We start from the raw sequence: 23,534 nt of genomic DNA, 5'->3' as shown, positions 1-23,534 counted from the left end.
ACACGGTTTAATAGTGTACGCAGACGGCTGCTCTTCTGCCCAGAGCGATGCTGTGCCCTCCCCTGCTACACGTCATTCAGGCAGCCAATCAGCACAGTGCCTCATTATCATAGCCTCCCCGCCCACTCAGAATCCCGCATAGATAATGAGGTTAGAGAATGGGATGATAAAGAAATTCCTCAGAGGCTGAATTTCTCATTTATTTAGAAAAAACAATCAAAAGCTTATTTTTAAGACACTCAAGGCCTGTTTAAAATAGATATTACATGCCATAATAGGTCCCCTTTAATAATGACACCAGTAAAGCCTGGCTCTGCTGTAGGTGAGATTTCTGTGCACCTGCTCTCACCTGTGTGTCTACTGTAAACACAGAGACCGTTGATACGTGACAATGATTCATTTAACTTTATATTGTGCTTAAGGGAAACTGTAAAAACACGAAAGAATTCAAAACACTCCAGACTGCGTACACCTATGGGTCGGTTTATGTAAATAATGTTAAAGAATCAGTTACATTTTTTTTTTAAGAAAATGGGGACGCTTGGAAGTCGACTAAGGCTCAACGACACCATGTTTTTTCTGAAGCTGGAAAAGATTAAATATTCACTGAAGGGTAGTTGTAAGAAATTTTATAATAAGTGGCTTCCCTTTCTTACATTCTTCCACTCTCTCCAGTCCCTGCCTCCTGATTGACGGATCCCCCATCCCTCTCTTCTTTCATTCCTCTCTTTCTTCCTCCTTTTTATCTATTTATTTACTTTTCCTTTGTTTTTGGGGTTCGTTTTTCTTTGTTTTCTTTTTTTTTTTTTATCTCTCCCCCTTTTTATTCATATATTTTTTTTAATTTATACTGTGCAGCTTTGATACTTAAATATTACTTAGAATAATTTTCATTTCTATGTCATTAATTTGTGTGGATTTTTTGTTCTGTTGAGTCAAAAAAAAAAAAAAACATCCTAGGAGGTAGACTGTATATTCTGTATGTTGTATGACTATGTTCTACTGTGCCTTACCCCCTAATAAAAATATTTAAAAAAAAAATTAAAAAAAAATGGGGACGCTGCGTCTTTAAATCTCGGAGGGAGGCGTGTGTGGACGTTGACAAGTGATACGTTCATGAGCGCCGTTGTTTCCACGCTGTGTGACATTGTGAAGGAGCAGGACACCTGAGCACCAAAGTGACTCGGGATATACGTGTCTGTGGGGGACGGGACGTGGTAACGCAGGTAAAGCAGGTAAAGCACACCGGCGTGGATGCCTCACGACTGCTGGATCCCCAAAAACGCTGCGCCCGGTGCCGTTTCGTGAGGTTATAAAACGGTGCGGCCACTCTTATGTCAGCTGAGTCTGCACTCCTGTGAGTGAAACTAAACCAGCTGACGCATCTTTCTCCACACGGACACATTTTTTTTTTGCATGGATGAATCTGTTGACATAACGGCGTCTTAACAAGTTCCTCACGGTGCCAAACTCGTAGTACAGGTGTCCAGGTGGATTTCCCTGCGCATCATGTACACAATCACCAGAGGTCCAAGCAAACTGGTGACACAGCGGCGGACAGGTGAGTCTCTGGGGCCAACTGTTGACCACGTGGTATCCCTACACACTCTTTCTGATGCTGCACGATTTATCATTTGTTTTGCAGGTCCCACTCAACAGCTGGACAGTAAAATAAATGACTTTAAGCACAAACAGACGTCCTGGAATATGCCTGAGTAAGTGTCCAGTCTGAAGAAGACATGCTCCATCGTGTGTGTGTGTGTGAAGTGTGTCTTCTGTATGTTTATGTGCATTTGGTCAGATTTCTGCCACTTGAAGTGTGCCAGTGGTTCTTTTGGCTGCAGTGGACATCAGGGCTTGGAGGACGGTGTCCAGTCATCAGTAAACCCCAGGGACTCAAACCCACCTTCAGTGTTTCCCAGTGGCTCGGGCTGTTTTCATGACTTTGAAGCTGTGTGTGTGTGTGTGTGTGTGTGTGTGTGTGTGTGTGTGTGTGTGTGTGTGTGTGTGACCTTGCTGCCACATGGTCCTTCATGCAGCTGTTGTAATGTGTGACTCCTCCTCTTCAAAAAAAAAAAGCATTTAGATTGTAATCAAAGTCTGAGAGGTTTCAGAAAAGGATCATACTTCAAACATGTTCTTTGGGAGAAATGTATTTATTTATTAATTTATTTAGATACTTATTTGTGTTCTCCTTCTCAGCCTTCCTGCACCCAAGATAGTTTTCAACCGTCCAAATGGAAAGAAGTACCATAACCCCGCTCTAACTCCCCCTTCAGATGGTCCACATGAGGAGAGTTTCTCTCCAGCACATGAGGAAAACGTGAAGTTTGTCTCGGAGGGTAAGCTCTTTCGATAACTAAACGCAATACTTGTTAATTGTCTGATTGCTTCCTGACACCGGGCCTCCATTGTTTGGTTTTGTGAATGGCATTGTTTCACTATCAGTGTGTTTTAGGAGCCTCCTCCTCCCTCCCAGACCCCCCTCCCTCCCAGACCTCACCCACACAGCTGCTCGGACCATGATAGCCATGATAGGAACCCTGCAGACAAACGCTCTCGTGCCCACAGATCACACCCCTCTTGCCCCACACAAGCACACATGCTTGTTAAAACAGTAAAATTAGCTGTGTTTTGAGCTTCATCAGGTAGGGAAACTCACAATCCACGTTAAAGAGAGCTTGCAATGACATGAAAGGTTCTGTTGGGTCACAGTGAGCCGGTTTTCGAAGCGCTGGGTTCTTTTAAACACTGACAGGATCTCTTTGTCTGCAGACTTCACTTAGCTCAGCTGTTCTTACTTTCTGTGCGATCCTGGTTGTCGGCATTGAAGCTCAGCCACAACAGCTCATAAACAGTTTCTGTAACCTTGTGCTTGACTGGACAAGGACGCAAAGTAGGCCAAACCTCCCACCTTCCCCCTTATTAAAGGATTTCTGTTCTCCTGAAGCTAATCGCTAAATAATGGTATAATTAAACCAGTCCAGTTTAACTTTATGAAGGTAAAGACCTGCGAGCAGCTACACGCTGTTAAATCCAAGTTCAGGGCCGGTGCATGTGACTGTTAAGCATTATTTGAAATATAAACATTTGTCAGGAGTGGCAGGCTTTGAAGTACTTGCCCTTTGTGGACTTCACTTGTTTGACGTGGTGGGTGTGACACTGGAGATGCAGGCCTTTTTTTTTTCTTTTTTCTTTTCTTTTTCCAAACTTGGACAGATAAGGATATTTTGGTGTTAACTGGCTGCACTGACTGAGTTGTATTTTCAGCCTGGCAGGAGGTGATTCAGCCGGAGGGAGGGATGGGTCAAGGACTGGAGGTGTCCCAGAGAGCAGTTCACTACAAAGAGACCACTCCCACACAACGCGTCGATGGTGAGTGGAGCTGCTTTAAGCTCCTCCTGGTATTGAGTTTGCAATTGTTAGCGAGATGTTGTGCTTAGTTATTTATTTTTAAACTGCTTTGGCCAAAAAGTTGAAATGTGTCATGAGATAACAGAAATTAAGTCGACAATAACTATTGTAGGATGAAAAGTATTCCTGAAACTCACCCATCCGTCCACATGGAAGCATCTGAAACCCATTTTTCATCGTTGTTGACATAGACACAGCTGGTTTACATTTTAAGCCCTAATCAAAAATAAAAGCAAGTGTCATTGCAACATTTTGAATGTATGAGTTATGATTCATACATGGATGGATGGATGGAGTTATGATTCAAATTGTAGTATGATTGATTGATTATGATTATAATCTGAAGCAGCATAACATTTTTTTTTTTAATTAACGGTGTAGTGTTTTAGCCATTGTCAAATTAAGGCATCCCATTTTAGAGGAAAATTAGTTGAGAAAAACAAGATAGACTAGAAAAATGGATGAAGCATTAGATCACGTGACCACTGGTTTTGAAGAGCGGTTTTCTTCATGTTGCTCTTGAAGCCAACTGGAACATGCCCACCACATGTCAATCAAAGTTAGCTCTGCTCCCAGCTCCTTCAGCAGATCCCCGGTGAAAGATCTCCAGAGCTGTCCTCAGATGTTTACATCGGGATATACCATTAATCATGTTGACAGCAAAGTAAAAATTGACCATGGCTTTTACCCGACGCTGTGAACAGTTGGTTGCTTTGCTAAGCGTGGTAGCATGACGCTTCCCTACCGCTGCCATTATTTTCTGAGAAAAAAAAAAACATGTCTGCCTCATACTGCTGCACCTTTCACTTTTTTTAAATTGTATATATGTTAATAAGAGCCATTTGTCTATTTACTGTACAGTGAGCAAAATAACCAGAGTCAAATTCCCTGTCTGGCATGTTCAAACTTGGCCAAATAAACCTGATTCTGATAATGGCTAGCCATTGGCTGAGCTGTAAATCAATCATATTAAAAGTAAATGTTATGCTTTTTAAAAATTCTCGTGGCGTGGTACAAAATAATATACACACTTGAGTTGTCATGGGTGTGAAATCAACGATTGAGACAAACAGTTTTTTGAACCAGGCTGTAAATGTTTATTTCTGCTCTAAAGTTGGACATTTTAACACGGGTGTCAAGTCAATGGAGGTCGACTCGTTTTTGGAGTTTTTCGGTCAGTCGAGGTACTGCAACAAACTTAGTTCCGCATGAGGGTCGACACTGAAGTAAGATGGTTGGCACTTGCGGTGCGTCCGAAATGCCATACTAAAAAGTATATACTAAAAAGTATACTTAAGTTCGGCACACTTTTGAGTAAATATCAGTAGTATGCATTAATTCGGACTTACTACTCAGAGCGCACACGTCACTTCCTGTGTGGTTGGGAGGAAGTGACGTGTTGCAGTAGCAGCACCGCTCCGCTCTTTCCCGTTTATTCTGGCCAAAACAAGATGACATTATATAATATTATTATATACGAATATTATTATACTTATGACATACGTATCACTTGGCAACCAAACGCTGCTGCATTGCATTGTGGGAAGTTTCTGCTCAGCTAGTGTCCATCAATCCACACTAATACATTTCTCCGGAATGAGTATGGATAGAGCATACTATTGAGTACGTTCTAATGTTTCGGACCCACTAAAAAATCTCACATACTCATTTTGCATACTCATTAGGGTGGAAGTATGGGATTTCGGACACAGCCTTGGTCTGTCCCTTCCTTTATTTTGAAAGAGTTAACAGGAAGTAATTCTTTAACTTGACAGGGTTGCAGTTCTCCGAGGTTGGCCACCAGGGGGCGTAAGAGTCAAGACATTGCTCCAAATGTGGTTGTTGAAGTTGAATATTAAAAAAAAAAACACTTTGACAGATGTTAAAAGTAACAAACTTTTAGTTCATTTCTCATTTGTAGGGTAATTACTTCATTAAGTGATACAATGCTAGTCTGCTTAAATTGTAGCTATGTACCACCAGATGGAAATGATTTTGCTAGATGAAAATTTAGACACCTGGTCATCAATACAGTTTGGCATAGTTTATCCAACTAATATTACACCGATTTATATGTGGAATTTCATGCCAGTAATACCTCCTACAATTCGATTTTAAATAGTGATGAAAAGTAAAATAAAAAAGTTGTAGTTTCTCGATGTGACCACGAGAGGGCAGTGAATGAACGTCTTTAAAATAAAATGTCCATTATACCATACATTTTAACAGGCCAAAACTGGAAAATTGCATTTTTTTGTTAAATAAAAAAGATACAGTATGTAGAAACTTTTAATTACATTTATTTTTTCTTTGCAACAGTTTCCTAGAGTATAATGTACATAAACACCTTTTCTCCCTCCTCAGGCTTTGTACCCATAGATCTGGATGAATGGTGGGCCAAGCGCTTCCTCGCCAACATAGACAAGCTCTCCTGACACTCTGAAGGGGATTAGATGCTCTTGGCCAGTCATGAGGTGAAACATGAAGTAGGATGGCTCAAAGAAAGAAAGAAGCAGCCCCGGCACCAAGTGTGATGGCTCCACGTACCCTGATGTGGCTTAAACAGACTGACGGCGCTGGGACGCTGACTGCAAAAGCTAACAAGAATCACTTCACTTGAACTCTTGCCTTAACACTGCACTTCGATCAAGTCTGAATACTCAGACTGACTGCAAGCAGGATGACGACTTGAAGCTGAGGTTTATCATGTTTTGACCCTCATAGAAGAAATGTTACTTGACATGCAGTAAAATGTATTTTAAACAAGTTCAGTTTACCTCTTTATTAAACTGACACCAGGATGAATCCATGTCTTTTCACTTAAATAAGAGTTTAAGTATATTTACCATTACTGGTATGCAGGGTTGAGTATTGACAGCTGTACACCACATTCTTAAACATTTCTGTTTTTATGTACCCAAAACAAATCAAAAAGGGGAAAACTACAGTGTAGTTTTAGCAGTTGATGTTTTGCATATCCAACAAAAAAAAATGTCTGTCTATGATGTCCATCACTTAATCTGTTTATTTTAACCGTAACAGAGTTTGAGAACAATGTATACATTATAATGTTCAGGCATTACTGGGACATGAAAGACTAAATTAACCATGGCCTCTGTTTTCTGGAGATAGCTCTTCTGATTCATTACTAGAACAGAAACTTACAAAATTGTACCAAACACAGAACATAAAAATACAAGGCTGTAAATGGAGAAGCTTCCAGCAGTTCATTTTTCTTTTCATGATTTCCTTCTTGAGCCTCCAACTGTGCCGCATCATGAGGAACGAAGCACTCCAGAGGAGAGGGAGGTGATTTGTATGGCTTCAGATGATCAAGGGCCTGCAGTGTTTTTCAGAAATCGCACTCCAGTCTCTGCTGACCTTTTAACCGCTTCAGTCTACAGGCCACTTGTCAAAAGTGAATCAGTCTGAATGTCACTGTCAGTGCTTCTCCAAAGCTTTAGTCAAGAGGTCATTCAGACGGGAAATCATCGGCCGTGGATCATCGTTCAAGCCTGCAGCGATCATGGCATTGTCGTAGATCTGAAAAGTATAAAGACATTTAAATGTTTACATCTGCACTTGTGAAGCATCTTAATGACAAGCTGTTCCTCTTTAACCCACCATACCTGTTCCAGTAGCAATCCTGCCAGTTCAGAGTCTGTGTCCTTCAGTGCGTGCATCTTCTTGATCAGTTTATGTCTAAGAGGTGATGGGAAAAGGACAGCTGTTAAAATGAACACTGATCCACAAATTCATCTCAAAATCCGTCACACACACAACTAGGGGTGTAACGATACACTAATCTCACGATACGGTACGCTACACGATATTGAGGTCACGATAACGATACGATAGCAGTATTTTTTTAACAACCTTGAATGAGGAACATATGACTGGAAAAAATTGTCTTTTATTTAAAAGACACAAAATACAAAACAATGCTGTGTGTTTCCCTATTGTTACAGTTTGTAATGCTTTATAACTGTTTAAGTTTTAAAGAGAAAGCCAGGCCAACCATTTTCCACAAACTGAAGTAAGTGTCAGGTTTGCATTTGCATCTTCAGTTTCATACAAGTACAAATATTTTGCCACAAACTGAATAGTTTCTCTCATGTATGATTTGACTTTTTTCTTTCTAATTTAACAACTAAAATTAAATAAATAAATAAAAGTAAATAAATACATACAATTTTACATCATAAAAAAAGATTCATGCTCACCTTATAAGTGTAAGAGGAGATTTATTTTTGTTAAGAAGTTTATTTTGGTAATTCAGGGTTCATTATTTTATAAATATATTCTTTATATTCTGATGTAAATCAGGGACTATAATGACACTAGTCAGTTTATCTGTAGTTGTTAATATGTTTTAGATTGGGCGGAGTGATACAGCACTAGGTGCTGTGTTGATGCTCTAAAATCCTACGCTGTTGAGCGGACATTAAAGTACACTTGAGCTCAGCAGAAGTTGCCCGCGTGTTTATCCTACTCACGACCCGACAAAGGTTTAATTTAATAAGGTAAGGCTTAACTCTACACCAGCCTTACATAAGTAAAGGTTCAGAGCTCAAAATGGGACCACAAAACGGGACTAGTTTCTTCTGAGCGGAGGAAGATTTTGGTCCGCGGGTCGAGATGCGGTCGCGGCCGGATGCGCGTTTCTAGTCAACACAATAGATTAATATTAAAAACCCAATATCACGATACACTTTGTCACCTCCACGACACGTATTGTGACGTTTTTGTATCACGAAATTTCGTGGCACGATATATTGTTACACCCCTACACACAACTGTACTCACCCTGAATTGATCTCCAGAGTGGGCTGCAGGATCTGAGCTCTCTCCTCCGCGGTCCTGGCCAGCTGCTGGGTGCGGAGGAAGTGGCGTGCGGCGCCCATTTCCAGCACTGTGATCATGGCAGGGTGGGTGTCCAGACGAGGAGTCAGCTGTCGGTCAGAGGAGATCATTTATCGTCTAACGTGTGTGATTAGTCATATTTATAAAGTTTTTTGTAGGAATGGCAGCTTGACCACAAAAATGCATCAATTATGGAGATCACAGTCCAGTTGAATACAGCAGTCGCTCCATTACCTTTATGTTGGTGACTCTGGGACCCAAAGCATTCTTCATCCAGGCCATCAGGTCATCGGCATGCTCCTGTGTCAGACGCTCAGATGCTGTAGAGGAGAATAAAGTTAGAGTCAAGACAACCGGACGTGTCCTGTTGAAAACAACTGAAGCTGAAGCTGACCTGGTGTGCTGTCTTCAAACTTCTCCTCTTTGTAGTGATCCACCACGATGTCGGTCTCCACTGAGATCAGCTTCTTCTTGTCAAACTCCCTGAGGTGCAGCAGGGTCAGCTCATCAAACTGCTCATAGCAGAACAGCACCTGATCACACAGACAACAAATCTCTTCAATATCGCCAAATATTAACCACAAGTTCATCTGGCACACACCTTTATAAACTTTCACTAACTGACTTGTATGTTAATCCATCCTCTCAAATCATTACCTCCATGTCCTTCTTCTTCATGGCCTCGTAGTATGGCGAGTGCTCTGCCAGGTGTCGGTTGGGGGCACACAGGTAGTAGATGTTGCGTGTGCCGGCTTGCATACGGGAAGCGTACTCCATCAGATTTGTCTGCTGGCCGGCAGGCAAAGCTGATGACTCGTACCTCAACAGCTTTGCAATGTCCTCCTGCGGGGAGAAGACATGGAGGGAGACAGCTGCTGTAAACAGAACTCAAGCACGACGCGTTCCTGATGCAAACTTGTGAATAGTTGCTTTCATCAAAATAACTTGTGACTTTTAAAATCCACAGTGGGTACCTTGACATCTTGCTCTTGAGTGGTGACAATTCCCTCCCTCATGAACAGCCCGTAGTCGTCGAAGAACTTGCTGTACTTCTCCGGCTCCTTCTTGCACTGGTCCAGCAGGAAGCGGATCACCCTCTGCTGCAAAACATCCCGAAGCTTCCTGCAGGGAGGTGATGGTAGAAAATAGAGATGCACCGATCAGGATTTTGAGGGCCGATCACCAAAAGCAGTATCTGCTGATCCCAATATTGCCGATCACCGATCGCAGGGTGAAATCCGTTAATTCTTCAATATTGTTGTCTCATGTACACAACACTGACATGTTTCATTGCACGCTGAGGCCATATGGAATATGTCAGACCCTAGTTCAGGGGTGGGCAATCCTGGTCCTCGAGGACTGGTGTCCTGCATGTTTTAGATGTTTCCCTGCTTTAACACACCTGATTCTAACTACCGTATTTTCTGGACTATAAGCCGCACCTGTATATAAGCAGCATCCGCTCTATTTTTAAAAAAACAATAAAAAAAGATATACAAGCCGCACCTGCATATAAGCCGCATCCGCTCTATTTAAAAAAAAGATATGCAAGCCGCAAATATTTATGTTGTTAGATTAGACATTTACTACATGTACAGAACCATTTTGAACTGTAAATGATGTACATGTTTGTACCTAAATAGATCCTTTCCTAACAGTGTCTTTTAACACGGCAGCAACTTTGCTGATTAAAATAACCGGTATTTATTTATCTATTTATCTGTTTGAAATCTGCTTCTACCTACTTCTAGCTGCTAAAGAAGAAGTAGCATATTCTTCTTTGCATTTATTTTGGTTAGTTTTTATTCTAATTCCGGTTAGAGCGCCCGAGCGATGGAAGAAAAATCCACAGAATAGCCGCACCTTTGTATAAGCCGCATGGTTCAAAACCTATGAAAAAAGTAGCGGCTTATAGTCCAGAAAATACGGTAATCATCGTCATCAGCTTGACATCAATGTCTGCACAATTCTGTTAACGACACAGTCACTTGTATTATGGCGCAATGAAGCAGGGAAACATCTAAAACCTGTAGGGCACCAGCCCTCGAGGACCAGGAATGCCCACTCCTGCTCTAGAGACTCTTAGAGACAACTTTGACTCGTGTAGCTTACTAGCTTAAGCTTTCCTGTGGCAATAATGATGTGTACAACACAACATGTGCAGTGAAACAACACAGACAACAGCAGATTTTTCACTCTCAGATTTGATACAAGTTGTAAACTATAAACCTTAGTTTTCCTGTGGAAAAGGGGAATTAAATCTTAAAATAAAAAATTAATTATTACGCTTTGCGAAAGCTTTAGCAATAGCATCTGCCGCGTGTGAGGAAACTCTTGTGAGTGAAACTCTTCACACTAGAACTCCGAATGTCACTCGTGAAGCCGACTGAGACGATTGTCATCCTGTGTAAATCCTTGGATGCGACTGTATATAGTCTGGTATAACTCTGGCGGACATTCATCAGTGAAATATTTACTTTGCACACACCTCGCAAACTGCACATTAGTTGTCCTTTTCGGACTTTGTAAAACTACCATACCTGCAGTTTGGCCGCAGTTTGTTGTTGTAAACGCCATCTGATCAGCCTGCTTTGAACTATTTTGAGAACTATCGGTCGATTACGATCGGTTGCCGATCGATCGGAGCATCCCTAGTAGAAAAGTTAAAACACTTTTGCTATAAAGAACTGAGAAAAGCACTGAATGTGTACGGACGGTGCGAGAGTTGGCAGAAAGAGCAAGCGTCACAGCCAGTACCGCAGTACTCCTATGGTACCTGATGAGGGCGCTCTCCTGCAGCAGCTCTCTGCTCAGGTTCAGGGGGATGTCCTCACTGTCCACCACACCTGCACGTTAACACAGAAATAGGACTATATTTTCCTCTGTCTAAGTCAAGGATGTAAAGCATGATTAAAAGCAGCAGCAGGTGAAAACATTTGCGACAATGCAGACCTCGAAGGAAGCGCAGCCACTTGGGCAGGATGTCGGCGGCTTTGGTCTGGATCAGGACCTTCCTGCTGTACAGAGCCACACTGGAGCCCATTTCCCTGCTCACGTCAAACATGCTCGGCTTCTGTTCACACAAAAATATTCTGTCTTCACACAGAGTTTTATGAAATAAAACCTTAACATAAAAACACATTCCTTTATTACCATAAATTATTTAAACTGTTATGCTTATAACGTCACGGTGTTAAATATTCTGACGCTGCAGCTGAAATTAGGTTTACACTGTCATCAGCAGTTCTCAAACAATCCTCACCGCGTCAGGGACATAAAAGATGCTCCGGATGTTGAGCGGGGCGTCAGCGCGGTAGTGCAGGGTGTAGCGGGGCTTGTCGTAGGTCTGAGCGATGTAGCGGTAGAACTCCTCGTGCTGCCAGTCACTGATCTGCTTTGGCTCCATCATCCACAATGCCTGAAGCGCAGGAGGGAAAACATCAAATATTTTAAAAATAATATACAACTTTTATTTATTCACATCTACGTCAGTTGATTATGACAAGTTCAGGAAGGAAAGTGAACATTTAAATATATCAGATATTTTGAAATACGATCGTAAGTTAAGTTGGTATTGTACCGCAAGAAAGCAGAAAGTCTAGCCCTGCTTTAGCAGAACATTTATGCTTTACCTGTGAAAAACATACTTCTGCTTACATTACGGTTTACAAAACATACATTGAATGAAAATGTGTGCAACAACACCAACAGGGCGATGACAGCCCCAGACTGACCTGTAGTGTGTTGAGCCTCCGTCCATTCAGGAAGATAGGGAAGCTCACAAAGTTGCTGTACTTTGTCACCACCTCTGAAACAGAAGCATCAGGTTATTATCCTACTGAAGAATGCATTCATGCACTTCCTTTAACACTTTATCTACAAATATACCTTTAACTCGGTCTTCAACGGAAAACTCTTTGCAGTCGTCTTTGAGGTGGAGCACGATTTTTGTTCCTTGAACGACACCGCTCGCTTCAGCAATCTCAAATACTCCAGAGCTGAGGGAGACAGCGTGAGTAAGTGTGAGAATCACAGTTGTCACTACACTTATTGCATTTCACCCAAATACACTCCCCGGTGCACTCACCCATCTGAGGACCATTTGTAACCAGGTGCATCAGGCTCTGCCGAGCGGGAGAAGACGTCCACTCGGTCGGCCACCATGAAAGAAGAGTAGAAACCCACTCCAAACTGACCAATGATGGAGCTGCTGGCCTCGGCTTGGTTCTGCAGCGCATCCAAGAATGCCTGTGGGAGCATGTGGAGGGTGATCAGCAGGACATCCAGGCATCAGAGGAACAAACCTCAATTTTACAGGACATAGTAACCAAGAGTGTTTACTTCTAAGGCAAGGCTAATGCTGCATCGTAGTTTCAATAAAAATTGTGTTTTAACTGCAGTGTTCCTTTACCCATGCTCCAACTCTCCAAGTTTCAACCTTATTAACAAACAGCAATCATCAAATACAAGGCAAGGCAGAGGTATGCTGGAAGTAGCCATCAGAAGAAAAACAAATATGTTAAATGAAAAGTATTATCTTTTCAGTTTGGATGCAAAGAAGTTCTCACCTTGGAACCCGAGCGGGCGATGGTTCCCAGGTTGGCTACCAACTCGTCTTTGCTCATTCCAACTCCCGTATCCTATGAAAGTACAGAGAATCGGATTAACTCCAGGAGAAATTATTTAGTGCATGTTGTACCAGATTCCTCCAGCAGGTGGCAGCTAATGTTGCGTCTTACACCTTTACAACCACTTGCACAAGAATATGAAACCGTTCTTTAAATGCTCTTTTAATTATGTAGGTGCCTTTTGGCTTTGTAAAAGATATTTAAAAAATTGGAATTAAACATTTGTAATTATGGCAAATTTATTTTTTCCAGATCAATCAGAGAAAAATCTAATCATAAACCAAAAGAAGAATTATCTGCACAAGTGCATATGCATGTTAGTTCACAGTTATAGGAGGGGCCTTGCAGACTATAATAGACTGTTAAGTCTGGCTGACTGACAAAAAACATGGCCCTAACAAGAGAGCCGTCAGTTTAAACAAAGAAAAAGATTGAGGAACTACTTCAAGAACATGAAATGTGTCACAATAGACAGACGGTTCCCATACAGCCGAGTCTGACGGCTGGGACCAGTACAGAACTTCTGGAACCAGAAGATGTCCAGACAGAAAACTCAAAATAATTAGTCTCAAATAGAAACTGCAACAAAAACAAGTAGACATAATAAAAAGCAAATAAGTGGAAACTGAAGTGTGTTTATGTTTAAACTGTGACTTATCGTCTGAAGCAAACTCGCATACAAATAAGTCAAACACAAACAATTACTAACATCTTAACTTCAGAAAAAAACAGAATATTGCAGGTCCCATAAAATATTGAAAATGACTGAAGAAAAGAAGCACATTATTCCCTTCATTGAAAGTACATCCAACGATGATAAATCTTTTCTTTTTTTCCCCCCAGAATGATGATGTATTTCACCGCACACCAAAGACTGTTAAAGCGCTTCTTCAGGAAAGTTATCAACAAAGAGATGCGTGAAGTAGGGCTGGGCGATATATCGAGATTTTAATATATATCGATATATTTTCAAACGCGATATGGTACGAGACAATATCGTTTATATCGATTATTAAAAAAAAAAAAAAGAAATTATGATTTTGATATAGCTTATTTTGTGACAAATTGACTTGAATGTTTTATTTGAGATTTGCACAAATGTTTTGTTATTTGCACAACTGTCAACATCAGTGGAAAAGTCTGCCTGTTACTGTCTACATTGTATTAATTGCACAGTGTATTTTAATTTAATTGTTATGCAGGAAAGGGATATTTGTTTTATTTTATTCAAGAAGCATTTTTATTCTATATATATACACAGGCAGTTTATTTTTATTTCATTTGTTTTATACATTTTGATATTGTGCAGACCTCTGTTAATAAATGAACCTGTGTGACATTTGGCACGAGGCTTTGTATTAAAACGTACTGTTTTTTTAAGGGTTTGCCTTAGAAAAAAATGAAGCTAACAGAGATGCTATGCTATAATGCTTTGGGGGAAACCCCAATTATGGCACAGAAAAAATATCGATATATATCGACTATCGCCATTCAGCTAGAAAATATCGAGATATGACTTTTGGTCCATATCGCCCAGCCCTGGCGTGAAGCCAACGGTGCGGGTCTCTCTCTCGCTAAAAACGTACGGTGGAAATTAAAAGCTGCGAGGCTGATCCATCAACTGCTATACGATAAAGCTGGAATCTGATTGATGATCAATATTGTTTTTCATCAGAAATTTCCAAGAGTCAAAGAATTTAAGTAGCATTTTGTTTAATTTTTTTTTTTTTGCCACCCTTAGTATACATCTGGATGCGTATTTTCACAAATGGGTATTTAGTTATGCATGTTTAAATAAGGTGTCTGTGTGTGGACACGTGTGTGTCTACTTTACGGTACATGTATGCACAGATATGGGTTTGTATGTGTATATATCCATTTGTCTTATGTTGTTATGTTCTCATGTCAACCCTTTTTTGTAATAAGTCACCACACGTATTTATATACACCACAGTCACAATACGGCACACACAACGCACTGTCTTGTCTCTTTATCCATCTTGTCCTTTATGTTTCACATCAGTAATTTTAGTCCTCTTTACAGAATAAAGGTTTCATCAGTCAATAAAATGTTATACCAGACTGCCAAACACACATTAACTTACACCTACGCACAAGAAAATTTACATTTGTTATAGGGCACTGACCCTAGATTTGGTATGGTTCGGATGGTATAACTCTGTCCAAGAGTGCTGACTCCATATTTTTTGTCAGGAGTTTTAAAAGCCTAAACTAACAGCTAAACTAAATTTTCACAAATTTTCTACATGACTTTGGCAGTTGTTACACATTTTATTTCTGAATTGTTTTAAGGTCTAGATGTTGCCAGTTGTTGTACCTGGATGGTAAAAGTTCCCTTTGCAGCGTCAGTCTGCAGGTGGACCTCCATCTGAGCCGTTTCCCCTCCTGCTGTCATCAGTTTGTGCCGCAGCTTTTCCAGAGCGTCGCTGCCATTAGAGATCAGCTCCCTGATGAACACCTAAATCAGTCACAGAGAATCAGTCACATCCCAAAAACCGAGCTGGAAGTAAATGTCTTCCCCATATCACTTAGCTTCTTACCTCCTTCTCAGAATACAAGGATCTGGCAACAATGTCAAGCAGTTTTTTTGTTTCAGCCTGGAATTCATGTTCCGACAAACTGCCTGGAAAGATCAGAGCAACACTGGTGTTCAGCTTAACATAGAACTGATTGATAAACTACATGCCTCAACATTTAGTTATCCAAGAACCTTGCACTGATTCAGTATCACTGATGATGTTGTGCAGAGGCTCCTCTTCGGGCTCTTTCTCCACCTCCTGCGTGCTGTAGTAAGACTGTTGGCTGAAGCCAAGGCCGGACAGCTGCGACCTCGTCAGCCTGTGGCGACTGCTCCCTCTCTGCTGCTGTGCAACCTGCAAGCCTGAAAACGAAGCAGTAATATGTTATTACACACACTTCTGACACTTATTAACTTTTTTTTTTTTTTTTGGACGGCCTCCTAAGTAATCACATAATATGCAGGACACCTTTTAGAGTTCAGACCAAAGAACATTATTTTTCAAATTATTGTTTTTCTGTGTTTTCTTGGTTGGCTGCAGAAATTTCAGATGACAAAATGAATGCTGAACTTCACACAGACCAAGACACTGGTGTCCAGGAACTCAGGAAAGAGAATGTTTTAACAAGGAAATCTAAATGATTACATCCACCAATAATTCTCTGAATATAATGCCACTTGGCTTGACTCAGGTTCCACTCAGGTAAACTCCCTGTGAGACAAATCTGCTCACACTACCAACCTGAATCACAGCGATTTTCAAGTAATAATCTTTTGTGGACAAAACATTGACGGTAACAGGGTGTTCTTTATCTTGCTTGAGTGGAGCAGGAATCAGGATTTTCAAAATCATTCAATATTGGCTGGTTATTTGTCATCATTTAAATTATAATGGATATAACGGCATTCGTTTGATCCTGCTATTGCAACCTTGAATGACACTTTGTTACTGCAATTCCAACAAATCGTCTCATCCAAACTCATAAAGTCTCCTCAGTGATTTTGTAATTCTGTAGCATTAGACTTCACCTATTTTTAAATGAACCAACCAACCTCATGTGTGCATTGCAGCCTGTATTTTGAGAGATCAAAAAACTGTGTCACTTTGTTCAGAGCTGAAAATCTGTCATTCAGTGAATCACAGTAGAACTTAAATCTTTATCTTTACCCAATTTCATCTTGCTGCATCCCCTTGTTTGCCGTGAGAACTGCTTTAATTCATGATGGCATAAATGTATAAGGGTATTGCAAACATTCCTCAGCTTTTTTTTTTGTTTTTTGATCCTGCAGACTTGTCGGCTGCACATCCATGATGTGAATCTACTGTTCCACCACATCTCAAACGCGCTCCGGTGGATTCAGATCTGCTTACTGTGGAGGCCACTAGAGTACAGTGAGCTCATTGTAATCTTCAAGAAAACGTTGAGATGATTCAAGCTTTGTAACATGGTGCATTATCTTGCTGGAAGTATCCATCAGAAGGATACACTAGTTATAAAGAGATGGACATGGTCAGCAGCAATGCCCAGGTAGACTGCGGTACTGTACACCAAAGTGTGCTAATAACATACACCCCACACCATTACAACCCCACCAGCAACCCAAACTGTTGATACCAGGCTGGATTGATCCATGCTTTCATGTTGTTGTTGTGGTTGTTTTAACACCAAATTCTGACCTCACCATCTGAATGTAACAGCTGAAATCAAGACTGAGACCAGGGAACCTTTTCCAATTTTACATGGTTCAATTTTGGTGAGCTTCCATGAATTGCAGCCTCAGTTTCCTGATCTGAGCAGACAGGAGCAGCACCCAGTGTGGTCTTCTGCTCCTGAAGCCCATCCAGTCCAAGGTTTGACAGGTTAAGTGTTCAGAGATGGTATACATTGGTTTCCAGAACGAGTTACTGTTCCCTATTATCTGAAACCAGTCAGCCTATTCTCACACAACATCAACAAGCCGTTCTCGTCTAGACATTTGCCCGGACATCTCATTATCTTCTCACCGTGGGCTCACTGATGGTTGTGTTTGAGGATCCCTCTAGATGAGCAGCTTCTGATACCCAGACAAAGCCCGTCTGGCATCAACAGCCACACCAAGTCATTTAAATGCCATTTCTTTCCCAACTCTGATGCTGTGTTTGAACTCCAGCAAGGCATCTTGATTATGTTCAAATACACAGAATTGCTGCCATTTGATTGGCTGATTGCACATTTTGTAACTAATTCCAGTTAACCTTGTATGTAATTCCTGTGCTGTTACTTTGAAGACCGTAGAAAGATCAATTAAATACACATGCATTAGTCCATGGGCCAGAGCCCAAAATTTCACTTGTCAGTACCACTCAAGGTGACAAAACTTACTTATGATTTTTGAAAAGATCCATGTCTATAGATGATATTTTGGTATGATAACCCTTCCTGAGTGGCAGCTGTATCATAGTTATCAGCTCATGAAGTTACCCACCCCCTTCAGAAAATTACATTTTAGATGCTGCTGCATATCCTGGTTTAGACTCATGTACAGGATATCTGTCAATGTTTCACAATATTGTCTTTGGTATCATTTTAAAGGGGACCTTTGAAGCATTCATTCAAGCTAAGATGTGATACTTTTCCTGAATCCTTATGGTCCTGTGAGTATTCCAATTTTTGTATTTTGTGTCTCTGTTGTTCCTAGATGACACTGGGATAAAAGATAGTATAAAGCGAAAATTGTGTAAATGTGTGTTGTGTGTTGTTTATAGTTTAAAGAGCTGCAGTGACCTCTATGGGGAGTGGCAGCCTAGTGGTTACAGAGGAGTCTGGAGGACCCAGGTTCAAGCCCCTGGATTGCAACCAAAAAGTCAACCATCTTGGGCCCCTGAGCAAGGCCCTTAACCCTTACTGCTCCCCGGGCGCCGTGCCATTGCATGGCAGACCACTGCTACTAGTTCAACTAGAAAATGGGTTAAATGCAGAGAAAGAATTTCCCCATTGTGGGAGTACTAAGGGAATCTTTCTTTCTTTCTTCTTCGTTGGTCTGAAAGATTCACATCTTATCTTGAATGAATGCTTAAAAAGGTCCCCTTTAAAATGATACCAAAGACAATATTGTGACACATTGACAGATATCCTGTACATGAGTCTAAACCAGGATATGCACCAGCATCCAAAATGTAATTTTCTGAACTTTAAGAGCTGATAACTATGATCCAGCTGCCACTCAGGAAGGTTATCATACCAAAATATCATCAACAGACATGGATATGTTCAAAAATGATAAGCAGGTTTTGTCACCTTGAGTGGTACCGATATCTGGTCTGGTTCATGCACTGAATCTCTCTATAAAGACAAATGTCACCACATGGCGAAGGTGACGTCACGACCCCCACCTGTCAGCACCTTGGCGGCTAGGCTAACGGTGCTAACGCCAAATAACTCCACTTACCGCCGCAGAGGGAGCGTGAGGCGGCGCGGCTGCTCGGCCCGCCGGGGTGTAACACCAGCCGTGAACCGGCCCCGCGGGAGGACCCGAGCACGAGTCGAGCCAGAGACAGACAGCGGGACATGCTGGCAGACTTGTGACAACCAGAGGAAGAAAACAGGTCAAAGTGACTGCTGGAGACGAGACGAGGCCACGCAGGACCCCGACTTAGACCTCCCAGGGCTGTCCCAGATATGCCTGGTGAAAATCCTACTGCTGGTCTACAAAGTACTGAATGGTCTTGGACCAAAATACAAGCTTGATCTGTTAGTTCCTATGAAGCTCCCAGACCCCTGAGGTTCATCTGGATCTGGTTTGTTATGGTTCCCAAGAACCAGAACCAAGCAAGGTGAGGCAGCGTTCAGTTATTCTGCTCCTCACCGGTGGAACAAACTTCCTGTAGACCTGAGGTCTGCTCCAACTGTAGATCCTTTAAATCAGGTCCAGGTGACTTTATTTATCCCTTTGGGAGGTTCCTTCTGGGAAATTTGAAATCTCCATCTCACAAACACAGCACTGTCATATACAAATCAAACACCCTTATAAAGATAAAAAGATACAAATTAAAAATAAAGATGGAAAGAGAAATAAAAGGTAAAAAACAAAAATAAAAAGTCCAGTGCCATAAAAATAATTATATGGATAAAAAAAAAAGTGTTGTGTAATATTGCACAAGCTATTGCACTGTCCTTTTAATTGCACATTGCAAATCAGGGCTAAAAACATTACATTAAATTAAATACTTACCTGCTGTACTCTACTGGCCTTACTTTTTAACAACTTGTGCTTTTTATTTTACCTTATTTATTTACTGTTTAATTGTGTCTTGTTGCTTTTAATGTTGATGTAAAGTACTTTGAATTACCTTGTTGAATTGTGCTATTCAAATAAACTTGCATTGCCTTGATGAAAAATTAAAATAAAAGGCAGAAACTTGCGTGTTGAAACGCCACTAGTCTTCATAGTCTACATTTATTCTCGCTCTATTTTTGAGATTGCTTTATTATTAAAGTCTCAAAACCTTCAGTGTTTGATTGCAGTCTGTCCTTCAAGGTCAATCATGAGTCATTTAAAATATCCATCATAAACTGTAAAAACAATGCTAGTGTCAAGTTCAGACAGCAGAAACAGTTTTTATTTTTATTTCATTTTTGTCAACTTTCAAGAAAATCAGCAAACATTTGAGTTTTTCAGCTTTTCAAAAATTAGACAGAGTCTGTGGCACACAGGTTTATTTAACAATATGATATATAAGTACGAAATGAGCCATTTGAACCAGTTTATACAGTGATTTCATTCTTATTTTCTGCATATTTACAGTACTGTCTAGCTGCATGACTTACATCAGAGAATAGTTCATCAATTCAAGTTTAATGCAAGAGAAAATGATGCGCAAAACCCTCTGAACACAAATCAGCAGTCAAACAATGAAATTTCCCACCACAGGCAAAATAGGTTCATTACTTAAAGACGATTTCTTTATAATGAAGGAGAGACAAAAGCAACTTTTTTTTTGTTTTGTTTTTTTGTTTTTGTTTTTTTGAAAATCTGCAAGACAAACACTGGGTCCAGGCCAGTAAAAAACATTCCGGCACGTGTGAACATTAACAAGCTTTAATGCAGGTTTCTCCTTTACCAGCAAGTTGTGTTTGTGTGTGCGCGATAGGAATCCTAGATCTATACAAATACGCTAATCTTGTTAAGTTTCTGCAAACAGGAAAGAAATTAAGGCTTTCCTAAAGGCAGTCCTTTTGAAAAATGGCATATTAGAATAAATTAGCCAGGAACAAGAAAACTGAGCAACAGGTGAAACCTGGCGAAACAATTTCAACAAATTACTTTACATACTTCTCAACACAATAACAATATTCATCTGCAAAGGTACAAAATAAAAAGAACAATAAAACAAAATATGTTTTTTGAGAAGTTAAAAAAAGTCAATAGCAGGTCATGAATGAAAAACAAATCTTAACATAACCGGGGCGAATTCTTGCAAGGCTGTTCTGAACCAAAAAATATATTTTTTTGTCTTTGTTGTTTTTTTTTCTTCAACAGAAATTATTAAATCACTCTGTGTTGTAAGAAAAAGTTGTCCATAGTTTAAGGAAAGCTCACAGTCTGTAGGCCTTGAAAGACTCATCTGTATTTCTTCTAGCTTTTTACATCAGTAAGTACAAATAATTCTCAGCTGAAAACAGAACAAGGCCTTTCTTCCGTCTTAAAATGCTACAATCTTTCAACAAATTTCTCCAGCGTGTCTCCCGTCGTGTCACCGACCAAACTCATGTCATTACTTAACCCTCCTCGGTTTGGTGTGTTAAGTTGAGGAAGCATGGCGCTTTGTTCAGGTGTTCCCATGTGTCCTTGATCTATGGAGCCTGACATGGGGCCGAGGCCGGGGTGTGGGGAGCCAGAGTGGAGCCCACCGTGCTGAGGTGATGGTTGAGGTTGTATCCGTGGGGAGGAACTGGAACGAGGGGCCTGTTGCGAAGGTGGGCGGGGTGATTGCACTGGGGCTGGGGAGCGAACTTGATTTCCCAGACTGTTTGGCATCGTCTGGCCCGGTAAGTGAGCTCCACCCTGGGCTTGGCCTTGGAGCATATGAGCTTGTGGACTCATCGAGTTAGCCTGTGCTGGAGAGCCCATCTGCTGTTTCATCATCTGCTGCGGCTGAAGCATGCGCTGCTGCATGAGGCTCTGAGGCCCATCCATGCCCATGCCAGGTTGGCCCATTTGGGATGTGGGAGGGAGCTGTCCCATGGGCCCCCCACCTCCCTGCATAGCCATCTGCTGCTGCATACGGAGCTGGGAGAAGTTTGGTGGCCCTGGCTGTTGTGGAGGGAACTGACCATGGCCCTGAGGCAAGCCTCCCTGCTGCTGCTGCTGCTGCTGCTGCTGCTGCTGCTGCTGCTGTTGCTGCTGCTGCTGCTGCATTTGCTGCATCCTGAGCAGCTGCTGTCTGTGGTACAGCTGTGGATTGCCATTTTGAGCAGCATTCATCATCTGGCTTTGAGGACCCATGGGCACCATACCTTGGGGTCCTACCTGCTGGGAAGGCTGCTGCTGCATTGCCGGCCTTTGGACTTGGTTTGCCATCGCTGCCATGGCCTGCATTCCCGCCTGGGAACCCAGCATGGCTTGCGGGTTCTGCTGCTGGGCCTGCTGCTGCTGCTGTTGCGGTGGCTGGTTAGCTTTGTACTGGGCAGTCCTCTGTTTAATGAACGCAGCCATAAGATGGGGGTTGGACTTTAAGATGCTCAGGACCTGCTGCTGTTGCTGTGGGGAGCTTGGCGATTTCAGGGTGCGCAGTAAATCCTGCAAGGCATTTTGAGTAATAACACCAGGCATCCCCCGGGGCATGTTTTGTTGCTGTGGGGTCATCCCCTGTTGTGTGGGCCCCGGGTGAGGCATGACCATTTGTTGCTGGGGCATCATGGGCCTCTGCATGAGCTGCCCCTGCTGAGACAATGGAGTTCCCTGAGCCTGCTGAGACGCCATGGGGCCTTGCTGAGGAGGGACCTGTGTCTGATGACCCTGAGGATTCTGCATCCCTGGACCCCACTGGTTCTGCTGCATAGCCTGCATCACCTGGGGGCCCCGGGGCCCCTGCATCATATGCATCTGGTTCTGCATGGGCCCCATCATGCGTGGGTGGTTCATTGGCATCCCATTCACGGCATAAATTGGCTGCTGCTGCCTCGCCTTGGCAACCATCTGGATCTCCTGTGCCACTTTGAGGGCTGCCAGCAGTTGTTGCTGCTGCGGTTGCTGCTGCTGCGGAGGCTGAGGCTGCTGCTGATGTGGCATGTTCGGCATAGGTGACATCTGCTGATGGAGTGGGGACGACTGAGGTCCTGGCATGCCCTGCGGCACTGGTGTTGTGGGCTGGCTGCTGCGACCATTGCTGGGGTATCCTTGGGAAACATTGCCTTGGTTTGGTGTTTGCTGTTGTTGCGGCTGATTGGGCATAGGCTGGGGAGTCTGGGGCGTACTAGGCTGCTGCACAGAATTTGGGGTGTCGGGTGCAGCTGAGGTAGGTGGAGATGGCAGGGGCATACCTCTTCCAGCCATGGTAGCCATTCTGCGGCGCATCATCTGAGCCTGCTGTACCCTGTGCTGCAACTGCTGCTGACGAAGCTTCTGCTTGATGTTGATGCAGAAAGGAACGGGACACTTGTTCTCCTGACAGTGCTTGGCGTGATAACAACATAGAGCAATAAGCTGCTTGCACACTGGACAACCACCGTTGGTCTTGCGCTTGCAGCCCTTGGTGTGCTGAACTACCCTCTTCATCTTCTGGCAAGACGGCAGTGAGCAATTGGCATTGCGGCATTGACAGGCATGGACCAGGGACTGGATGCAACGCTGGATGCTGAGACGTCGACTCTCCTGTGGGCTCTTGGACGCCTCTCCATTCTGACCGTTGCTGTCATCGTCAATACCCAGACCCCACTTAACCATTTGGTGCTCATGGCCTTTACTGTTGTAGCAGTTAATGCATAGGTCGTAGTCCTGAAGAAGATTAAGAAGACCAAGTTCAGGTTGTGTCAAAATGTACACATTACAATAATTACCCTATTGGCCCGAATATAAGACGGTGTTTTTTGCATTGAAATAAGACTGAA

At 42.2% G+C, this 23,534-nt stretch overlaps 3 protein-coding genes across 5 annotated transcripts in view; 1 reads left to right on the top strand and 2 right to left on the bottom strand.

Annotated features, from left to right (window-relative positions):
* The first annotated feature begins 1,128 nt into the window (after positions 1-1,128).
* LOC133421470 (MAPK regulated corepressor interacting protein 2-like) lies at positions 1,129-6,629 on the top strand. The gene is made up of 5 exons (XM_061711089.1): positions 1,129-1,561; positions 1,646-1,715; positions 2,203-2,342; positions 3,271-3,375; positions 5,779-6,629. Exons 1-5 carry the CDS (start codon positions 1,510-1,512, stop codon positions 5,847-5,849), a joined length of 438 nt encoding a protein of 145 aa, XP_061567073.1. The 5' UTR covers positions 1,129-1,509; the 3' UTR covers positions 5,850-6,629.
* On the bottom strand, positions 5,699-19,055 carry trap1 (TNF receptor-associated protein 1). Its single transcript, XM_061711088.1, has 18 exons — positions 18,874-19,055; positions 15,637-15,807; positions 15,467-15,549; positions 15,244-15,384; positions 12,846-12,917; positions 12,365-12,525; positions 12,166-12,275; positions 12,012-12,085; positions 11,540-11,695; positions 11,230-11,350; positions 11,054-11,123; positions 9,252-9,399; positions 8,935-9,120; positions 8,672-8,810; positions 8,512-8,597; positions 8,221-8,366; positions 7,044-7,116; positions 5,699-6,957 (listed from the first exon to the last, which is right to left on the bottom strand). The coding sequence occupies exons 1-18, from the start codon at positions 18,992-18,994 to the stop codon at positions 6,856-6,858; spliced, it is 2,160 nt and encodes a 719-aa protein (XP_061567072.1). The 5' UTR covers positions 18,995-19,055; the 3' UTR covers positions 5,699-6,855.
* A 1,069-nt stretch (positions 19,056-20,124) lies between these two features.
* The window catches only part of crebbpb (CREB binding protein b), a 58,146-nt gene continuing 54,736 nt past the window's right edge, over positions 20,125-23,534 (bottom strand). For all 3 annotated transcript variants that reach the window (XM_061711277.1, XM_061711278.1, XM_061711279.1), the window contains one exon: positions 20,125-23,421. In XM_061711277.1, coding sequence (XP_061567261.1) covers positions 21,136-23,421 — 2,286 coding nt within the window. In that variant the 3' untranslated portion in view covers positions 20,125-21,135. The remainder of the gene's footprint in view (positions 23,422-23,534) is intronic.

Source organism: Cololabis saira, chromosome 21, assembly GCF_033807715.1.
Source record: "Cololabis saira isolate AMF1-May2022 chromosome 21, fColSai1.1, whole genome shotgun sequence".
In the NCBI taxonomy this organism is placed as follows: Eukaryota; Metazoa; Chordata; class Actinopteri; order Beloniformes; family Belonidae; genus Cololabis; species Cololabis saira.
This window is presented reverse-complemented; position numbering and strand designations above follow the sequence as displayed.

Bases quoted from the DNA above. Each gene is read 5' to 3' on its own strand.
- trap1 (XM_061711088.1), bottom strand. From the start codon at position 18,994: ATGTCCCGCTGTCTGTCTCTGGCTCGACTCGTGCTCGGGTCCTCCCGC. The intron at 11,124-11,229 runs GTCTGCATTGTC...GTTAACGTGCAG, and splicing joins GTGGCTGCGCTTCCTTCGAG to GTGTGGTGGACAGTGAGGAC. The intron at 9,400-11,053 runs GTACCATAGGAG...ACCTCCCTGCAG, and splicing joins CAGGAGAGCGCCCTCATCAG to GAAGCTTCGGGATGTTTTGC.
- LOC133421470 (XM_061711089.1), top strand. From the start codon at position 1,510: ATGTACACAATCACCAGAGGTCCAAGCAAACTGGTGACACAGCGGCGG. The intron at 1,716-2,202 runs GTAAGTGTCCAG...TCTCCTTCTCAG, and splicing joins ACGTCCTGGAATATGCCTGA to CCTTCCTGCACCCAAGATAG. The intron at 3,376-5,778 runs GTGAGTGGAGCT...CTCCCTCCTCAG, and splicing joins TCCCACACAACGCGTCGATG to GCTTTGTACCCATAGATCTG.